At 38.0% G+C, this 22,867-nt stretch overlaps 2 protein-coding genes across 2 annotated transcripts in view; both read right to left on the bottom strand.

The window, feature by feature from the left end:
* LOC124300690 (glutamate receptor ionotropic, NMDA 2B) overlaps window positions 1-22,867 on the bottom strand; it is a 1,918,249-nt gene that overhangs the window by 1,462,098 nt on the left and 433,284 nt on the right. The gene's annotated exons all lie outside the window — the stretch shown is intronic.
* Window positions 9,690-11,312, bottom strand: LOC124300693 (uncharacterized). The gene is made up of 2 exons (XM_046755018.1): window positions 11,234-11,312; window positions 9,690-11,157 (listed from the first exon to the last, which is right to left on the bottom strand). Exon 2 carries the CDS (start codon window positions 11,069-11,071, stop codon window positions 10,001-10,003), a length of 1,071 nt encoding a protein of 356 aa, XP_046610974.1. The 5' UTR covers window positions 11,072-11,157; window positions 11,234-11,312; the 3' UTR covers window positions 9,690-10,000.

Below are 22,867 nucleotides of genomic sequence, written 5' to 3'. Positions count from 1 at the left end.
CGCAGATGACAACAACAGACCAGCCACTACATTTATCCCCATCCCATATGTATCGGGTCTCTTTGAGTCGTTGAATAGGTTATTTACCAAACACAATGTCAAGTTTGTGGGAAAAAACTCAAAAGACTTGCAACTTGTCTTTGATACGGGAAAAGATGGGATCCCTATGGGCAAACGATCCAACGTAGTTTATAAAATACCCTGCTACGATTGCAATCCAGTGTATATTGGACAAACTGGCCGCCATCTAGACACTAGACTCAAAGAACATCAACGCAATGTACACGATAATGAGGATCGACATACTGCTCTAACTAAACATGTGACCAAAAAATAACATACTTTCAACTATGACAATGCAAACATCCTTTGTTAAGAACCCAATTATTATAAAGGGTTACTACTAGAAATGTGCAATATTGTAGGACATCCAAATTCCGTTAATCTTAGACAAGATGTTAAACATCTTCGCAATATTTACAAACCGCTGATTACCGCCCTCATATCACACATTGTTTAACCTTAACTAAGTAGATAATTTTGATGTCCCAATGTTACATGTTTTTACAAATGTTTATCCTTGTTCACCTTCACTCTAGGTCATATTTGATTCTGCTATCAGTCGTCGTTTACCAGTTGACTCAAACGGTTTAACAAAATTGTTCAGACATGGAGAATAGGGTTATAACGATACCAGTACCATTGTTTTGACATCGTTTAAAATATTTTAACCATCATAAACCCTTTCTTTAAACCTTTTCAATATTTTGACTTATAGACTGTGAATATACATAGTTTTTTTAATTACTTACTTTCATATCTTCAACACCTACACTCTTAACAATTGGAGAAGTCGACAACGTTCATTGTCATTCTATTTGAAGAACCTTCGCTCGCCAAATAGTATTTCATGATTCTGACTAGCGTCTTAATTCTCTTCCTTATAAAAGGTAAATTACTCTTTAAGTTTTATTACTTTTTAATCATAACAGATATTTAATATGTTTTCACTAACCTACAATAGACAATAGTATTGCATCCATAGTAATTTATGTCTTATTGTAAAAAAATTTTTGTTCTTGACAGTCAAATAAAAAAAAAATTAATCGTTTTGAGGAGGACCCATATCCGGGTCGAAAAGTTAACGAAAATATACGTTATACAATATACATTTATATGACCGCTCACCAAGACTCAATAATATATTTTATATCTCAAATCCTTCTGCTCAATATTTTGGCCTGAATTTAGCCATTTGAGGGATTTTGGAATGACTGATCACGAATCTGAAGTCATAACTTTATCATTTCTAAATCCAAGATGGCAAACGCCATATTATCTTTCTTTGTCTACATTCGTGTCTCTTCCTCAGCCCTACCCGGAACGAACGACGAGGACGTGGAGGGCATCTAGTTCCACTTTATTGTTAGTTTTTTTTTTGGTTTTTTCGGCTTTTTGTGTTTTTCTTCAATTTTTCGTGTTTTTTTTTTCATTCTTTTGTGTTTTTTATTGTTTTTTTTCTCTCACTTGTTTTTTTTCAATATCCTTATTATGACGCACGCGCGCACATATATTGTAACGTGTGCGGTTTATCTCGGGCCAAAACCTATTAGGTCAACCCGTTATTAGTGTGTTCTTTGCCAAATGAGATAGAATTATAAGGAATCTCCTCTGATGGGTAAAACTGGATCAGCTTATCAGACTCCAAAAACCCTTGATAGTCGAACTATACGGACTTAGGTATTACCAAAGCCGTCTTAAAACCGTGAACAAGCACCTCCGCCCCTTCCTCTCTCAGAAAGACAAGGGCTCCTTCGGCCGTGCTTCCAATTGGAGACAAATGAGAGAGGCGTATGTCACCTATTCGGAGATACGGGTTTCCCAGTACTCCCTTCTAACCACGAACTCGGAATAAACAGAGTCGCCTGCCTATTATTTGTTTTAGGTTACTGCCCCAAAATACTGCCAATCTTTCAGACCAGGGGAGTCCTTGGCTGACTGTTGAATTTATTCCGCTCCCTTTTCCTAGATAAAGTTATTGATCGAGAAATACACTGATAGCGAGACAGACGAGTGCATGTTTAAATATAACATATGTTTAATAGCGACTTAACAAAATACAAATATCTCTGTCAATAGACAAAATAAAGTTTTACAAAAAAATATAACCGTAGTGAACAAAAATAAAAATAAAATTAAGAAATAATAATTCTATCAGAATTTATCGGTTCTGCTCCTAACTTCCCTACAGCTTAAACGTTAAACTACTCCGCTCTATTCAAACTTTCATCAAGAAATCTCGGGCTATCGTGGACTCTAAATTTCTATCTCTTTACAAAATTCGGAATAAGCTCTATGCTTGAATTTCCTCTCTAAACCTCGTGAAGCTAAGTTCGATGACGCTCTCTAGACGAGAAACGCCTCGTTACTACAATGACACAGCTCGGCGCTTTGCCGGACAACTGGTAACCGCTCTTCGTGGTCCCCCAGTTTTATACTCTCCCGGAGCTGTCGATGGATGATCTTGTCGACGTCATTTCCCTATTCGCGTGTCTTATTGTGTGGTCAGCATCCGTCGCTTTGTTTATATATTTGGATGCTAGCTGGTTACGGTCGATATCGTTGGTCGTCTTTATCAGCTGTCTGTGTCAGTTGTTGACATTTAGTGTATGTCACGGGCACCGTTGGTATCGGTGTGATTTTGAACGGCTGTCCGTTACAATATATATCAATAATAATGATGAGGTACCACGGATTTTAATTATCTCAAATTTCATCTCAAATTAACTGAAATATTTATTTCTAATGTATATTTGAAGGAATATTCCTGATAAAGTAAGATTTTATGCGATTGAAATATTTATTGTCACATTGCCCAATTGGATCGACTATAGCGGATCCACCATTTTGAATTTTCAAAATCTGACCTCATATTCGTGATCAGCGACTCAAAAAACCTCTAGATACGTATTTTCAGAGGCCTTGGTTCAATACTAGAGCTCTGAGGTGATTTTTTAAAAGGTGGGACTGTAGCGGTCCCAGTATGACTGAAAGGGTTAATGAAATGGATAATCTACGAGTTGAGAAAAGATATGACTTAGATAATAATGGGCCTACAAATAGTCTGCTCAGAGTTTTTAAGTTTTTCGTGGTCTGTACCAAGCAATTTAAGCGAATTTTCTGAACGAGCGGTGGGCTATATTGCTGGTTTCATTGTTCGAGGCATATGCAGTAAAATTCGATGTGTTGAATGCTTAGCTGCATGCAAGACTGTATTAAGCATTGACGGCGATGTCAATTTTGCCAATAAAAGTGCGCTTGTCGCTGCAAAGACTCATCGCGGGCTCATAGCTCCATCATCAACTGTAGCAAGAATCTGTGTAGTTGCAGAAAAACTGTTTAGAAGGGCATGTAATGCAAACAATGGTAAGCCCCCACACGAGGAAAACTTTTCACCTTCACTCGCGTCTTCAGCTTTCAAAAAACTTATGTGTGGAGGTGGTAACCTAGTTTTGGATCTTTAAAAACACGTAAGAGATATGCTGATAGTCGAAGAGTTCGTGAATTACAAATACAAACTAGTTGAAGAGATTTCACGCGCTCACATAGAAATTAGGTTGTATGCCCTGACAAAAAATTGTGCTCTCCAAACTGCAGGTACTAATCTACGTCATTTCATCAACCGTCCAATAGTTTAGACCCACCAGTAAATTTTTGTGGAACAATCTATACAGCAAGGTGACAGGAAGCACTATACTATATGAATTCTATAACAATTACTTATGCATTTCACTGATACTATTATTAGCATGTCAGTTTCCTATTTTATCCCTGTCCACGTTTTGCAAAATTCATTTTCGTTTATTATGCCTGTACGTGTATTGTAACAGTCATTTTCTCTCACAGCTGGATTTGGTTATTCAGCTACGATTTTTTTGTCTCTATTTAATTTAGTTGTTGGCTATGTCTGTGTTTTTGTCGAACTCTCATTGATAGGTTTGCTTTGGCGAATGTGTTTAATCAAACTGATCATATTTTTTGGAATTAATGTACAAAAATGGGCACTAATTTGTGACGTGATTTTTCCCGTACTTCGGAAACTTGAAGAAAATGACCGAGAACTTACCGCGTACACAATAATTCGGCGGCCCGCTATGTAAGCTGACACTTGGATCTTACGAAAGATATTGCGAGATTCTGTTGGGCGCCTGGTGTGATTAACGCGCCTCGAAATTGGTTATTCGCTAGACCTTAACAATTAACTCGGTAGCTCAGTACCGCGGAAAGGAGAGGGCTAATTTTTGGGGAGAGAGCAAGACACTCGACAGCAACACGCTATTCCACAAAAATAAAATGAAATAACATATTTCACGACAGCTATGATACAAAAATAAAAAAAAAGATTAATTTAAAATTCGATCTTCGCGGTCCAAAATCAAATAAACAGAACTGAGAAAAATTAACTTTATAAGAAAACTTAAGCCTACGTGCGCTAGTCGCCTCCTTGATAATGACCAATAAATCAAAAACAAAATCTGATCCGACGAGCTAACCGCGATTGTCCTCTACTAAATACAGCGCTAATCGCCAACTTAAAAATAAACCACTAAATAAAAACTAAAACCAAAATCTCACTCGACGAGCTGACCGCGATTGTACTCTACGAAATACAGTGTTAATCGCCAAACTATAATGATAACTCACAAGGACAATAACTAAAAGAAAATTTTATTCGACGCGCTAACCGCACCTCTAATTATTATTTGTAATTACGCGTTTCTTAACGGTAATAGTATGACGCTTATCGCAACGCATCACAACTCAATCCGTACTTGCAATCACCCTAGGTTCAGAAATCGCTCCGCTAGACCGAGCGCTCACGCACAACGATATACGGCCTACACAAGAGGTGACCCCTTTTACCTGAGCTGACTCGACAGGACCCCGTGCACCGGAATTTGGCTGGACTCAATTTAAAACAAGTTGGACTCGACTCAAAACCGTGACTCTACTCTTGACCGTACATGAACAAAAGTTACTCTACGTGTTATCGCGAGGACTCGGGCTAAGACCATTGAACAAGGAGATCGGCAAACAAATTTCGAGTGCTCCACTAACTCAATTATTAAGGTGGCTCCAGCGCGAAGGGACGATTTGCGTGGGCGCTAAAGCAAGGCCCTCTATTGTTTTAATAATACACATGTTTGATATAGTACAATTACTCGTAAGCGAATTATTGATAATTTGATATGAAGGTTACTAGTTGTATACTGTTAAACAAAAACCGTAAAATTAGAACAATTGTACGTTACGGTACTGCATCGAGAAATGCGGCAACGTCGCGATATCCATCTCACTCTCTCCCTTCATTTCTTCGTCGTACCCATGACGACGGCGTGACGATCTGGCGTAATCGTAACATCGTTTGGGATTGTATAAAAAGTTTTTTTTTCATATTTAGAAAATGCCTTATAATGTGCATGCTGGTATTGGCAAAAAAAAAGGAAAATTTGTAAAAGGTAAAATGAAACGAGCAATAGAAGCTCCTAAACAGAGACTACTCGAAAATCACGAAAAAGAGGTTAGTTATATTTTCCTATGTTATTATTACGAATTTAATTATATTATATTATTATATATATATATTATATATAATTATATTATAACTGTTCAACAAAATATTTACTAGTTCAATAAAGAAAAAAGAAAAAAATTTGACGGTGAAATGAATGTTCATACCTTACAATCTTTCAGAATGAGAACTTAGTCAACATACATAACCTCGAAGGGCGCAGAATAGTGGAACTTGACACGCTGGGAAAGCAATTGTGGTGTAAAAATTGTGACCAGGCGTTATCATTGAGGGATACCCAAAGCGAGGGAAAATTCGGATTTGCCAGCATTTTAAAAATTGCTTGCGCCAGATGTAACCAAATATCTGTCGTTCATACAAGTAAACTTAATGCACAAAAACGATGCTACGACGTGAATTCAAAAGCAGCTATTGGTATGTATACGGAATGAACTGAAATGCACAAAAACTATAATTGAATTATTTTTCATAGTTATTTATTTTTTCACAGCAATCATTGATGCGGTGTAGGTGAGAGCCAGATGAACACTATATGCTCGTCAATGAATATACCTAGTGTTTCACAATCCTTGCTCAAACGGCACGAAAGAGCTGTTGGTCCTGTCATTGAAGCAGTGGCCAAAGAAAGCTGCAAAGTTATTATAAAGACAGAAAAAGAATTGTCACAATTAGCGATAGTACCAAAAAGTAAGTCAACGAATTGATATTTCAAGTTATTGTAAGTTATGTTGCATTCCAAGCAAACTTGAAACGCAGTAGCACTTGCAATACTACGAAAACTTCAGTTCTATGATACCTTGCCTAAAACATTATCGTGAGCATTCCATGAATACAAACAATTAGCAGTGGTGATTTCTGTGCAGCATTTGAGGCCCAAGAACTCAGAAAATATTTATCTCTGATACCATTTAGAATCAAACTATATACTTTACACACCACAGACAATTATACAAAAAGTACAAATTATACAATAAAATAAGTTATTTATTAATTTTTTTAGGAATTTTTTGCTACTTCATTTTTAAATGAAAACTCGAAGTGATTTTTGAATTTTCAACTCAAGATGAAATTTGAAGAAAACTGTCTCCGCCAGTTTTTAAAACCAATTTATACACTTTATATATGTAAGCGACAGACAAGGAACTTTGATGGAGTGGATTTGAGGTTATTAATCAACACTTGTATGATGTAGTAAACAACTGAAATATCAAATATTTACAAGAGTTAACAAAACGATAAGTTATTTACATTAATCGCACACACTTACAAACTAACCTGAATCAATACAATTGCCGATAGCAAACCTTTGTTATGACTTTTGTATTGTCATTAGTGCTCGTAGCTCGGAGTCATCTTTCATACTGACTCTCTGCGCATGAGCCAACGCGCGGCGCTACGTAGCTTGGTAACGTACCCAAGCTTACATCCCCCCTCTCAAGACCGATGTAGCGCATCGTCAAAATAAGGAACCAGCTTGCTGGCATGAAAAATGTTTGATTCGTTTTTTCTGGCTCTACTATTTAACAAAAACATTACATCTGAAATTTTTTCTTTAATTCTAAAGGGACCTGTTCTGATTGGGTCCAATTTATCCTTATTTAGTTTATTAACGCTCTGAACATAAACTAAATCTCCTACCTTATAGTCTATTCGCTTTACATTCTTATCATAATATTCCTTATTTTGGTCGTGTATTTGTTTAGATCTTCTGAACGCTATTTCTCTGTTGCTGATTAAATTTGACAAATTGTTATCATTCAACTCATCTGGTAAAAATGACTTGTTAGAGCCTGTGAGCAAGTAATTCGGTGTGAATCCGGTTGAGCTATGAATTGTGTTGTTGTAGTCCTGTGTGCATTCTTCTGCTATCTGAGGCCATGATTTTTCTCTATGCTCATAGATTCTACATCTTATTCTGTTTACGAGAGTTTGGTTTGTTCTTTCGTTTAATCCATTAGAAAATGCACAGTCCACTGCCGTGAAAACCAGTGCTATGTTTTGTTTACTTAGATGTTGTTTGAACTGAGTTGAATTTATACCAGGGTATTGATCTGATAGAATTAATTTTATGTTTCCATTTTTCTCTATTTTCTTAATTAGATTTATGAAATCTTTTGCCATTTGAGTCTTTGAGGTTACTATGTAGGTGAATCTAGTGAAGTGGTCCACTGCCAGGTGTAAATATTTTTTTGTACTCTTATTGCCTTTAAAACCTCCTATTGTGTCTATGGAAATAATTTCGAAGGGTTCCTTTGCTGGACCAAGTTGAGATAAGGGTGCTTTGAAGCAGCCTATTCTGGATTTATTTTTAATGCAAGTTTCGCAAGATCTGCAGGTCATTTTTATGTGTTTGTACATGTTTTTAAAATAAAATTTTTGACCGAAAGTTAATATTAGTTGTTTTGTGCCTATGTGTCCTTGATCTACATGCATGTCCTTGATAAGAGATTTTCCGAAATCTTCGGTGATCCAAATTTTTTCTCTTTTGTTTAATACTTTATAAATTATGTTTTCTTTTATGATGCACTTATCATCTACTCTTAATGCTTTTTGATTTTCTTTAATATCTATTAATTTTAATAAATTTGAGGTTCTAATTGCGTAGTCCAACTCTGTATCTTCTCGAGGTTCCAAAACTGGATTTCTCGATAAACAATCAGCTTCAGAATTTTCCTTACCAGGATTGTATATGATGTCAAAGTCGAGCATTGAAATATAATTTAAAATATTCACTAGTTCCATGTCACTACATTTTTTTATGTTGAAGTTTTCTAGTGGCTTATGATCCGTAAAAATGATGAACTTTTTTCCTATTAGATGGAATTGCCAATACAAAATGGCTTCTTTAATAGCCAGGGCTTCTATATAAATTGCTTTTTTTCTTTTTTGAGCATCAGTCAATTTTCTAGAAAAGAAAAATACTGATTTTAAGGAATTGTCTTTTTGTGGTTGCTTCAATATGGCTCCAACTCCTTTATTACTTGCATCTGTGAAAATAAATATTGGAGCTTCTGGATCAAATATTGCCAAAGCTGGAACTGTACATAAAAATTGTTTTGTTAAATTAAAACTATTCCTACATTCTTCAGACCAGTGGAAAGTTACATTCTTCCTTAACAAATTTCGCAAAGGATCTAGTAAGACAACATGATTTGGGATGAACTCCAAGTAAAAGTTTACTTTTCCTAAAAATTGTCTAATATGTGTTATTGATGTAGGTATAGGAAAGTTTTTGATAGCGACTAAATTATCATTTATTGGTTTAACCATATTGTTTTCAATTTCGTGCCCCAGATAGGTTATCCTTTCTTGAGCAAATTGACATTTGTTCTTGTTCAATTTAAAGCCTTGATCATGTAATATTTGCAATACTATATCTACATGTTGTAAATGTTCCTCGTATGTCTTGGAAAACACTAAAATGTCATCTATGTAATTTACGGTAAATGCATCCAATTTTTTTTTTTTTATTATACCTGCTAAAACTCTTTGGAAAATGGCAGAAGCAGATTCTAAGCCGAAAGGTAAGCATTTCCATTGTAAGTGCCTATTATGTGTTACAAAGGCTAGCTTGTATCTATCCTTCGCACGTATCGGGATCGACCAAAACGCCGAATTAACGTCTAATTTTGTAAAAAACTTACAATTTCTGGCACGTACGGTAAGATCTTCTATCCTAGGGAATGGTTGACTCTCTGGAACTATAATCTTGTTTAGTTCCTTAAAGTCCATACATAAACGATTTTTTTGTTTTTTTCCTTCCTCTTTCTTGTAAGCCAAGGTTACAGGAGCTGCAAAAGGACTGCTTGACTCCTCTATTAAATCTGCATTTAATAATTCCTCTACTTGGTTTTCAATTTCTGCTTTATCTTGAAAAGAGCATTTATATGGTTTCTTTGAAATGTACCTATTTTCTGTCAACTTTACTGTGGCTTCATAACCCTTTACTGTTCCTATGTCAAATTTTGATTTTGCAAATATTTTCTCATTTTTTTGTATTATTTCATCGATTTTTTTTGGCGCTCATTTTACTGAAATTACTTTTCTTGACCAATTTTGTATTTTCCTGTTTTTGAGATATCCTCAAATTTTCATCTTGGCATAACCTGAATTTTTTTATCGCATCTAATCCAATCAAAAATTCACCATCCATAGCATTTCCTTTAACAATGAAAAATTGAAAATTCTCCTCGATGTTACAAATTTTTATTCTTAAATCTACAATGCCCTCCGTTTTTGCAATCCCAGCTAAACCTTTGATGGTATCTCTCCCACTTATTATTTGTTTAATATTTTTTTTATTAGTTATGAATGTACTACTGATCAAAGAAACATTTGATCCAGAGTCGTATAAAGCTGTTGCTGGATTGCCATTTGCAAATATTTTTATTTTTATAAGTGGGAGGACTAATCGTTTTTTGATTCCTCTTGCCTAGCTAATATCTCCTGAACTTCATTATTATTTGTGACCCTGATATTTTCATTTTTAGGATTTTTACTTTGCCTATCTTTGTTATGGCATACTGTTTCCAAATGGAATCTATTTCTATATCCTAGTTTTTCGCAAATACTACATGGCCTTTTCTCATTTGAGCTTTTCTTGTTTACATTTTCATTTTTCTTATCACTTATTTTCCCAATTTGTTTTAGTTTTGACATGAGACTGTCTACACACCCGATGGACTTTCTATCTAGTTTATTTTGAATAAACTTTGGTAAACTAATCACGATCATGTTTATTTGAGTGCTTACGGATAGGCTATCATCCGCTTCTAATAATAAGCTCCTTTTCTTTAGCGCATACTCTAGTAACGATCCGCTGTAAAATTTGAAATTGTAAGCATACTCAATGTCTACCCAGGACTGCGCGGCAAAGGTGTCGATAAAAGAGTTATTCCACGCTTCCCAGTTCAATAAAGAAATCTGTTTTACCGATACGCTATACCAATCTAACGCTCCCTTCTCTAGGAACAATCTCAAAACTTCCGCGTATTTGTTTTGCGCGATACCCACTCTGTCACACTCCTGCACATATAAACGCATCCAATTACTCGCATTCATATTCTCACCATTAAACTTTTCCACTACCATGTCTTTCACGAGCGAGCTCGTTTTCCTCTCACTCGTGGCTGATGCCTCTCTGTTTCCGCTTGCCTCTTGCATTGGGGTATCCTCTTCAAGATATTCGTCATGAAAAACAACATTACCTTCCTCATCCAAGTAGATGTTTTCCAGTTCTTCAGACAACGTCAATACTACATTACGAAATTTGTTGCGTTGCTTCAGACTCTTGACTACGTTCTTCACAATAGCATTCTCGAAAAGCTTATCATGCTGAGCTCTCGTCTGCTTGTCCGCTGGAAACAAAAAACTTTCCTCTTGCCCAAGCAGCTGAATTTTTTTTACTTTCACTGCTGTACTTTTTGCTGAGTCTATGCCAGCCTCCGAGACGAAGTAAAATTTTGCTTTTTTCTCCATTGTATTGATTTGTAAGCGACAGACAAGGAACTTTGATGGAGTGGATTTGAGGTTATTAATCAACACTTGTATGATGTAGTAAACAACTGAAATATCAAATATTTACAAGAGTTAACAAAACGATAAGTTATTTACATTAATCGCACACACTTACAAACTAACCTGAATCAATACAATTGCCGATAGCAAACCTTTGTTATGACTTTTGTATTGTCATTAGTGCTCGTAGCTCGGAGTCATCTTTCATACTGACTCTCTGCGCATGAGCCAACGCGCGGCGCTACGTAGCTTGGTAACGTACCCAAGCTTACATATATATACGCTTTATACACTTTATACGCTTTATACAATTATACATTACAAAAATTAATCTATTTCTCATGCGGTTTTACTCTGTGTACCTGGTTTGGACATATTTACGAAACAAAATTCGAGTAATATACAAATACAACAAAATCTTTTGTATTGTAACTAATACGTATGCTTTTGACGAATAATTTGATCACGAATCAGGCATTTATATTAATTCAATCCACGTAAATCCATCCATCAATCCATTCGCATAATGTTTGAGTCGAAGTATCGTAGGCAATTATCAGTATTTTATGTATAGGATTCAGTAAAATTTGGAAGATCAAAGTTTCAATACGTATTATTGATGAAATTGTTCTTTCATTACAGTAATAATAATTGTAGTTTTGTTATCGTAACCATGTGAATGAAATTGAATTGTTATGTATTTTGTACAATGATTTGCATGTGAAAATAAAAACATATTGTTCTGTAATGATGCATTATACAATGGTTTATGAAATCACGTGCCGGTTTCCATCCGCAGTAACAAAACCGGCAATTCACACTTAACAGAACACGACTCTCCCAATCCTGACACGCAAGAAAATCAACCACCTGCATCCAATGCACCAAGTAAGATAATTGCTTCAATTGACGCCGGGTGGCAGAAGCGAGTCACCGGTCACGCATACAACAGTTTGTCTGGTTATTATATACACAATTTATCCAGGCATATGCATACTAAAGTACAACACGAATATTTCTGTGAGTCATATATCATGCAGGTCATAGTTCACTAATCGGGTACCATACGGGAAAAGTATTGTCCTACTGTGCTTGCAGTAAAAGATGTCAACTATGTGAATCAGGACATGAGAAGGACGACCGAAGTTGCAGACGCAACTTCTCAGGATCCGCAAAGGCTATGGAGCCTGACATGGCTATCGAATTAGTCAATCAAAATGAGCTACTCAAAGATGAAAATGCCAAAATTGCGGTACTGATTGGCGATAATGCTTCTTGCACTATTGCAGCAGTGCGTAGGGAAGCTGGAGAACAAATAGAAAAATGGTCGGATTTTAATCATGCGCACGAAGCATTAAAAAATGCACTATACTCGATGAAATTGCAGCCCAAATTAATCCAATACTTTTCCAATTGCTTTTCTTGCGCAGTCAAACAAAATAAGCGAAATCCAACAAACGTGGGAGCTTCGCTGAAAAATGTCGTACCCCATGCATTTGGCGATCACAATAATTGTGGTCAGTGGTGCGGCTACAAGTCCGCGGGAGATGACTTTGTTCATGCGAATCTTGCACATGGGAAACCTCTTTCCGATCAAGCCTCAAACTTTCGATGTCAAAATTGTTTGACCGTTTTGCTGCCAATGCCAACAAACTAGCACCCTGCGCTTCGAGCCAGTCTAATGAGAGTTTCAATAGCATTGTCGCCAATAAACATCCGAAATCGCGATTTTATGCAGGATCGGAATCGTTCAACACAAGAGTCGCGGCTGCAGTAGGGCAAAAAAATATTGGTACCAAATATATTTTTGACGTAAACCTCCAAGCAAGTCTTTCGCCTGGGAAGGAAACACGAAAGTATAGAGAGCTAAAAGACAAAAAAAGAGAGGCTCAAGCCAATTCCAGACGGTCTATCGAGTACAAAAGAAGAATGCTTTTTGCAAAAAAAAAAAAGATCCGCAAAAACTGCTGCAACATCGAAACGAGAAGGCATAACGTATCAGACAGAAAGTGGACTCTGTAAAGTTTCGGATTTGATAGAAAATCCAACTTTAATTGGTAAGTAATTTGTAAATAATAACGTGTAATGATGATAGTCACTATATCAGCAGAATTGAAATAACTGTTATGTAACCAGGAACCGTGGATTACGATAGTTGCTCTGCAGTAATTTTTGATTTGGAAACAACTGGTCTACACAAAGCATCCGAAATTTGCCAGGTGAAAATTACTTTGACATATGACCATTCATTTCGTAACGAAACCATTGAAGTTATTAATTATATAATTAATTACAGATTGCTACATGCACCGAGGAGGGTTTGTTTAATTTCTACATCATACCGTCAAAAGGCATGACACCAGGAGCAGCTCAAGTCACTGGTTTGCACGTTTCAAATGGTGAAATGTATTTGAGGGATGTGAGGTTGAACACGGTGCCCGCCAGAACTGCATTTACAGATTTTCTGAATTTTTTACAATCTCAAGGGCGCTCGGTTGTTCTTATAGCCCACAACGCCTTTAGGTGATTATTGGTTCGGTAGAATTTATTAGGCTGAAAGAAAAATTATATAATACCTACTTACGCGTTTTTGATTAATGATTGGCAGATTTGATGCGCCGAGAATTTTATGGCTGGCAGCTGATTTGAATCTAATAAACGAATTCATGCCAGTTGTAGAAGGATTCGCTGACACGTTGTACGTTTTTCAAGAAAAACTACCAGAACGAAGACTAGCTAAAAAAAAATTTACTCAAGAAGCACTTGCTTTAGATTTTATCGACGTCAGTGACGTACAAGAGGCACACAACGATATCAACGACGTACAAGTATTGCAAAAATTAATACAAAGAGTTGGTGTCGATACATCCCTCATTACAAAACATACAAGAAGCGTACTACGTATCTTGGAATCCGACGAGGCTGCTAAAGAAATTTCATGCAACAAAGCCTCGCTGGATAAGTTCACTGAGGTCTCTGACCACATAAAAAATAAATTATCTAAGGCTGGAATTAACAAAATATTGCTACAGAAAGCTTTTACAGCTGGCGGCGACGAAGGCATGCGTATTTTATTGGGAGAAGATGTTGGAGGCAGACCCAGAGTTACCAAGAGCAAAAAGATTATTGAAAAAATAGTTCAGCAACTCAGACGAACTTAAATAGCATAGCAATACATGTATAATTAAGTCTTGGTTCAGAAAGTCTAGTGGTGCTCCTGGAATTTATTCAGATTGTTTTGGAGGTTAATACTGTTGATATATGCGCAGATCATGAGAAATATACAAATGTACAATGCGTGTGAAAGTATAGATGTCACTTATACATAGGTAATAAACGACTGTTAGCGAACGATAGAGGTAGTCTGTCGATTGCGTCAAAACTGACCGGGTTGTCTTGGATTAGACGGGACTCAGTAACTGAGTGTATTGTATTGAGCACGTGTATATTTATTCCACGCACCTATTGTATTACAACGTTTTATTTTGTACCTTTATCTTTACTTGATTACTCTGTAATATACGTAAATTGTTACAACGAACAGTTTATCCTCTCCTACTCTCACCAAACACTAGTATTAAATATCAAATACTATATTTTATACGATTTTACACATGTATATTCACTGTGCAATAAACATATATTTTTCATTGTACTTATTAGGCTAATAATTTACCTGTCTCATTAGTTGATTAATCTATATACGTCATTCATAAACGAATTGTAAAGGTAGTGCTAGGTAGCTTGATTCTGACAGTTGAAATCTCGCGCATGCGCTTCAACGTCAAACTGTGGCGACCTCTCGACAACGACCAGGTTCGCCCGACGTCAGAGCCGAGAGCAGCGCCCCAGATCGTAAGCGGCAGCGTAAGCAGACGCTGACGTTCCGTCTCTGCGACGAATGATCGTGCGAGAACTCTCCCCCGAGCACGAGCAAAGGTGCCGGTTACACTCAGCCAGAGCTGTGGCGAAAGAACCGCGTGATATTTTCATCAGAATTCTTTAATAAACGATAATTCATTATCTGTGATACTTATCCAGGCTTTATATTCTTGAACAGCTGATGCAGCTTTAGCCGTCGCTTCGAAGTGGTCAAAGTCATCTCTGATACTTTGGACGAAATCACCAAGTGAATAATATAATTCTACGACACTTCCGATATCAATATTCACGCTCTGTAACTTCAAATTCACGAGGTTGAATCTTTTCAAAATCAAACCGCATAAGTTCGCCATAATTGCTGTTTCTAAGCGATCAAGCTGGCGAACAATACCGAGTGCCTCGTACTGTGTAATTTTTTTCCCTGTTTCATCACTCGCAATCCTTTTCAGAGCAGTCAAAATTTGTCGCAGTCCTTTCCAAAGTGCTTCGCAGGCTTCGTGTCTAGCTGACCAACGAGTCGAAGATAAACTCTTCAGTAACTTGTGAGTGTGGATCTTTGCATGAATGCAGAATTTCCCATCGATGAGTGGATGCAGAAAAGAAATTGAAAACTTTATGTATCAGGCGAAAGAAATTTACTGCTTCAGAGCAGCAATCAGCAGCACATGATCGCACTAAATTTAACGAATGCGCTGCACACGGAACATAACAAGCGAGATTGTTCCTCTGTTTGATTCTTGCTTGAACTCCTGAATACGCATCAGACATATTATTGGCATTGTCATACGACTGCCCCCGACAGTCCTGTACATCAAGTCCATGGTTTTCTAAGGTTTCGAATATGGTGTTCGCGAGCTGCTCAGATTTATGTCCAGAGTTTGGTATAAAAGTCAAGTACCTCTAAACTGGCGAGCCATCATTTGAAACATATCTAATCATGAAAGGAAGTTCATCCACATGAGAAATGTCAGAAGTAGATTCAACACTAATTCCGTAATATTTGGCTGCTTTAGCTTCATTGATTATAACAGTGGCCAGTTTTGATTTCATCAATTCGATAAACTCGTTACATATTGTCTTTGAGAAGTAGGACGTATGTCCACTGCCTATCTTCACCGATCGTTGTATGTGTTGTCGTAGGAAAGGATCAAACTCAGCTATCAATTAGAATGTGCTCAGATAATTACCGTTCATTGCTCCCGCGAAATGCTAAGTCCCGCATTGCAAGAGATTTCACTGTGCCAGCCACGCGTCTCAAAACATTTCTCCAGTAATCAATTTCTTCGTCCAACTGTTTTAGAAGGGTCTTATCAATTCTTCCTTCCCTGGCTCCTCTTTGCTCCAAACCAGCGACGCTAGATTTATGTAGAGCTAAGTTTTCGTGACTTTGAACACGGGCCATAGAATTTTTCCAATCGCAAAATCCTGTCGCGAAATCAGATGCAGATTTGGAGAAAAGGAGGCAGGGTACGCAAATACACACTTTTTGGGCTCGGAATATACCAACCAATTCCTGGATGTAATCTCACCATTCTTCAATGTTCTCTCGAAAAAATCAGCAGACAAATACCTGGTTTTATCACTGTACACCTTCGCCGTGTCCTTAAAATTGAAATGAGTGTTTTGGTTAACACCGTGCACAGCAACATAATCTCTAATTTCTTCGCCAATTTTCCATAATGCTGGATCATCACAGATGACTTTTGGCGATATCTCAATTATATCACATGGTTTTGTTTCTTCTTCTGTACCGTTATTCCCCGTATCCTCTATCGTCTCTTCGATATAATCACATCTCTTGTCGCCGTCTTCCTTTGCATGATCATCTATACTTATAACGTCTTGTCTCGTACTTGCTTCATGCTTTGAACATTGAGTGTTGCCGAAAAATGTTGCGATTTTTGGCACTTTTGACAGTAGCTCTTTATTTTTATCTTGCTCATCCAACCGTTGCTGTTTATATTTTGCCCCATTCAGTCTTTCCCTACCGTCACTCATTATGTGAAATCACCAAATCAAAATTCACAGCATGAAAATATTTTTAAAAAACTTTTATGAAGTTAGGAAACAGAAAAGAATAAAATGTCTCGTCAAACTTGCTAGGTACGAGCGTGAATGCGATCTAGCTTGTTGCAACTCGCAGAAATAAATAAATATGTTACAAGAGTGAGGAGACTACGAAGCGCACAAAGAGGAGGCGTCGATAATAGGAAACGCTGTATATTTGCATTCTATATCATTCTCTCGCAGGCTGAATCCTATATACATATTGAGCGTCGAGCATTGTGTATATAGAAACAGAATCTCTTTTATGATGCACAAAAGACGTGCACGGTATAACTATATACCTATACTAGTGTTGCGGTTTAAAGGGCTACTCATGAATTCACTCCCATCCAAAATTCTCTAACGCCGCTATAGAAGTTTAACTTCAAAAAATCCATTCTACAAATTCCATATGATTTTGATTTACCAAAAAAATTGAATTTCCAGCGCCCATTTTTTCCGCCCCTAGAAAATGCCGCTCTAGGCCCAGGCCTCTCGGACCTATAGGTAAATCCGGCGGTTGTTTACAAAGAGGTGGATCGTATGCTTGCAGATGGGGTAATCGAGCCATCCCAAAATTTGTGGTAAACACCGATAGTGATGGTGAAAAAGTCAAACTGGCAATATCGGTTCTGTTCATATTTTAGGAAAGTCAATGGCGTTTCGAAAAAGGATGCGTACCTGATCCCGTTTATGAACGGCATTCTCGAAAAATTGCGGTCTGCGAAGTACATCTCGAATATAGACTTGAGCCAAGCTTACCATCAAATTCCTTTGACATGCGAGAGTCGGGAAATTACTGCTTTTACGGTTCCAGGTCGCGGATTATTTCAGTTCTTACGAATGCCATGCGGGCTCACCGGAGCTTCGGTCACCTTTCAGCGATTAATTTATGAATTAATTACTCCCGAGATGGAGCCGCATGCCTTCGCGTACCTCGTCGACATTATTGTAGTGACCACCGATTTCCGCTCACACCTAAAATGGCTATCTCACGTTATAGAACGAATAGTATTGGCCACGTTTACCATCAACCCGGAAAAATGTGAGTTTTGCGGTAACAAAGTTCGATACCTAGGGTTCAAAGTGAATAGAGATGACCTACAGGTAAATCCAACGCCAAAGAATCTCAGGCCATTGAGACGGTTTTTAGGTTTGGCTTCGTGGTATAGGCGGTTCATCCTCGAATTTGCAAGTGTGGCGGAATCTTCCGCCCGGTTATTGAGGAAAAGTAAGAAATGGGAACGGGTTAGCGAGCAGGAAATGTCGTTCAATCGTATTAAATCCGCGTTGACGTCGGCTCCGATTTTAGCGTGTCCCGATTTTGAGCAGAAATTTACCGTTCAAACCGACGCAAGTAGTTTCGGTATTGGCGTTGTTTTGATGCAAGCTATTGCGAAATTGAGTGTGTGATAGTGTAGGCAAGTCGGACCATGTCGGACGCGGAAAGAAAGTATTCCACGAAAGAACAGGAATGTCTCGCAGTAATTTGGGCCGTCATGAAATTCAGAGCGTACTTGGAAGGTTATCACTTCACGGTGACAACCAATGACGTGAGTTTAAAATGGTTGCGGGAATTGCGGAATCCGATGGGTCGGTTAGCTAGATAGGCGCTCGATTTACTCGAATACGATTGCGAGATTAAACATCGAAAAGGGGCGATGCACCATGTGCCAGATGCATTATTGCGGATGTACGAAGGTGAAGAGGAGGGGACTGCGCAACTGGCCGCCCTCGACGTCGCTGGTGACGACAGACCAGAGACCGAGCGCAAGGCCACCTGGGAAGTCGTTGTCGATCCATGGTATCAGCATCTCGTCCAAGATGTCGAAAACTACCCGCAAAAGTTTCTTACTTGGTCGTTAACCCTTCGTACCCGTGGCGTAGAGAGAATCTCTCACGATCATTTTAAAACTTTTTTTTCTTTATAATTTCAAATGGAATGACCATTTGAAAATTTTTTTACCTTCACTGAATTTTATGCTTTACATGATAGTCAATAAAACTTTTTTAAAAACTCAAAAGTATAAAGCAAAAAAAAATATTTATTGACAGCTGTGAGAATTTCTCTCGTCACTTCAGTCAAGTCGTTGATAAGAAAAACCTCAATTCGGATGGCTTCGTTATACTTCGGTTATTTCCGTAGTTTCCAGTCGCCATATTTGAAATTATATATAGATATATAAATATTCCATGTCACTCCGTGTTTTCTATGCTGTTGTAGTTATTGTTTTATTATTTTAAAATTAAAAAAATGTGATAACTAAGTATTGTTATGAATTGATTTTGAGTGACAATATCTTCTTTAAGAAAAATAAAATACTACAATGAAATATACTAGAATTATAACTTCACATTAGTTTATCAAATTTAAAATTTCGTTCTTTGCGCCTGCGCAAATTCAAAATTTCGCTCTTGGCGCTTGCGCAATAGCGTGAGATTTTCTCTCATCACAAGGATCACGACTGTCATACGAAAGACACCTGGTACGAAGGGTTAATTGAGGAGTGTCTATACCACCTGCGAGCGGACCCATTGGTGGAACCCATGTTAAAGAACTTGGCGTCCTGGAAACTAGTGCTTCCAAAGGAGCACCGGTCGCGAGTCTTTACAGAGATTCACGAAAGTCCGCAGGCGGGACATCTCGGCGTCGAGAAAACCTATGCGCGAGTGAAAGCCGACTACTATTGGCCCGGTATGTATCGTGATATAGTCTTGATCGTCAGAGCTTGCGAACGTTGCCAAGGATGCAAGGTGCAGCAAATGTAACTGGCGGGCCTCATCGTCCGAAATGTCGTCGACACGCCCTGGACCGTGGTTGCAGCTGACGTCATGGGTCCGTTTCCGAGGAGTCGCGCCGGTTTCGAATACCTCTTAGTTTTCAAAGATTTGTTTACCCGGTGGGTAGAAGTAGTGCCATTGAGGAAATCGAACGCGAAAAATATTCTAGCGGCGTATGAAGATCTCGTGCTTTCGCAGTGGGGTACCCGGAAGTACTCCTGACGGATAACGACACGGAATTTGCGAATACAGCCGTTGATGATGTGTGCGCCGCGTACAATATTACCCACGCGAAGGTACCGCCCTACCACGCGCAAGACAACCCCATGGAAAGAGTGAATCGCGTACTAAAGACCATGATCGTATCCTACATCGGGCAGATCATCGTGATTGGGATGTGCACGTTTATGAATTGCGATGCACGTACGATACCACCGTGCATAGTTCGCTGAGAGTAAGTCCCGCGTTCGTAAACTTAGGGCACGATCTCAAACCACGGATGCAGTTGCGACGGTTGGTAGAGGATCCAGCAAAAATTCCAGCTTCGCGTCCAGAAGGCTGGGCTAAAAGAATGGCGAAGCTGGAAGAATTGTGCGATCTAGTGACAAAGCATCTCGAAGAAGCCTATGATAGACAAACGCAATACTATAACCGCAGTCATCGCGGCGTTCATTTCGAGGTGGGGGACCCGGTTTGGCAAAGAAATCGAATCTTGTCGTCCGCCGCCCAAAAAGTAGCCGCGAAATAGGCTCCGAAGTTCGCAGACCCGTTTCGCGTTATGAAAGTAATCTCACTAGTAGTATATGAAATCGAGAATACCGAAGGATCTGTACATAAAGTCCTAATATGCAATATATTACAAATTGTCAAAAATAGCATTTCAGGGGGGTAGTTCACCCCCTCAAAATCAATTTCAGCCGATATAAAAGAATAAGTATCTCTTATTTTAGAGTACTCAACATTCCTACCAAATTTCATCAAAATCGGAGGCGGACACTTCGCGGATGTTCCTTGTTAGTTCTGTTTATTTATTGTTTTTTTTGCTTGTTAATTTCGATATCGGGAAGAGCGAATCTTGAATTACTTTTTTTGTGGTTGTATCGCTGTTATGGAAAAATGTATGAATTTATTTAATTTTTGTTAAATAGCGTGTTGTTGTCGAGTGTCTATTTCTCTCTCCAAAAATTACTCCTACCCTCTCCGCGGTACTGAGCTACCGAATAGATTCACGAGGTTTAGCGAATATGAAGATTTCGAGGTGTGTTAACCACGCCAGGCGCCCAACAGAATCTCGCGATATCTTTTGTAAGATCGAATTTGTTTCCAGCTTACATCGCGACCAGCCAAATTATTGTGTACGCAGTAAGTTTCTCGATCACTTCTCCGGGTGGCTGAGGTGTAATAAAAATTCAGGTCACAAGACATATAAGGTGTAGGGAGATGAGCTGATTACGCAGTTCATTGTTGTCTCGGACATTACCGGGACACGACAGCCAAATATACCTCCGCTTAAGAGTCTGGTCACCAAAGACTTCTCACCTTAGCGACTCAACGGGTTCATAGTATGAAAAGCCGGGGTTACATTCACAGATATCTTTCAATCTTGTACAAATACCTTTTATTATCAAATTCATAATTCTTTACAATTTGGTGTACACCCATGTCGCACACAATCGTCATAATACACCGCAGTGCATCGAAATGTCTTGATTCTTGATCATGGAGCCACAAATTCGAAAGGTAGCGCATGTACATACTGTGCCATGCCCCACGTCGGAGTCCCAACGCGGTTATATAGTCATTTTGAGGTTTACGCCGCCGCCAATAACTTATTAATTATGGCGTCAGGGACTCCAGCATATACATAATCAATGCACGTCAAACCGGACGAGATCGATCAAATTTTTTATTGATCTTTTCGGTTGTTGTGATTTTTTTTTGGACGGATTCTATGAGTGAAATAAATTCATCGAACAACTTTTGATGTTTTTTTACTTTCAATAATTCAAAAGTTATTCCAGCTTGAAAATTTCCCAAAATGCCTAAAATCGCTACACATGTCCTCCTTCAAATCTTCATACCTCAGGTTCTACTTGTCTGATCAATTCATCCATGGGCTCATTTGAAAGAGCTGGAATTGGGCTTCCATTTCATGCTGCTACAAATTTTATAATAGCAACAATTGAAGATTATTATGAACAATTGATTTTCAAACATGATTTTCATAATCGAAACCGCGCTGTAAAATTACAAAAAAAAAAAAAAAAAACAAGCGTATTTCTTGATGAATTTCCTATAAGATAGGTCAGTTTCAAATTGGAGAGTTGATGGAGAGTATTTTTTGAATATTAATAATCGAGCGGAGGCGCGCGCGTGTCGACAATGCAGCTATCCGGCGCGTGGCATGGATCAATCTTATATCAAGCACACATAAAATGGGAAGAATGTTGATTGAAAAGTAATATATTTCATCACCTAACAGATTCCGTTGATTTAACTTGTTTATTGTACTCGTTTGATTATATACCTTGTAACCAATTTTTGTAGGTTGAGGGTAAAACGATAGAAACGAGATAATTGGTTACCCTACGGCGCAGTCACTAACCCGAATAATTAGATAGAGAGAGAGGTAATAAGAGAGAAAGATACGATTGTTGGGCGCCAGACGCACATGCGTCAAAAATAGATAATTAGAGAAAAAGATAAAGGTAAAGGTAAAGGTAATAGATAAAGGTAAGGTCAGGTTCTACGACGATTTTGCACAGTTTGCTCAGATAGACAAGATAATCATAGAGGGGCGGGGTCGAATCCAATAGATAAAATAAGAAACAGGTGAAGCAGGAATAGTATCAAATATGTTAAGTAAGAAGCGATAAGTTTAATGACAAGCAAATAGCTGAAGAGATTGAGATACAATTACGATAAATGCGATAATTAACAATATTTACAGCCAGAGAAAGCTAAGCGAGAGATTTAACAAATAACGGAACGTTTTCCGAATAAACGGGAAATATGCGCAAGCTCGCGATACTATGATTCGAGGTAATA

This window comes from Neodiprion virginianus, chromosome 3 (assembly GCF_021901495.1).
Source record: "Neodiprion virginianus isolate iyNeoVirg1 chromosome 3, iyNeoVirg1.1, whole genome shotgun sequence".
NCBI classification, from domain to species: domain Eukaryota; kingdom Metazoa; phylum Arthropoda; class Insecta; order Hymenoptera; family Diprionidae; genus Neodiprion; species Neodiprion virginianus.
The sequence above is the reverse complement of the archived record's forward strand: the minus strand, read 5'-3'. Positions and strand labels throughout refer to the sequence as shown.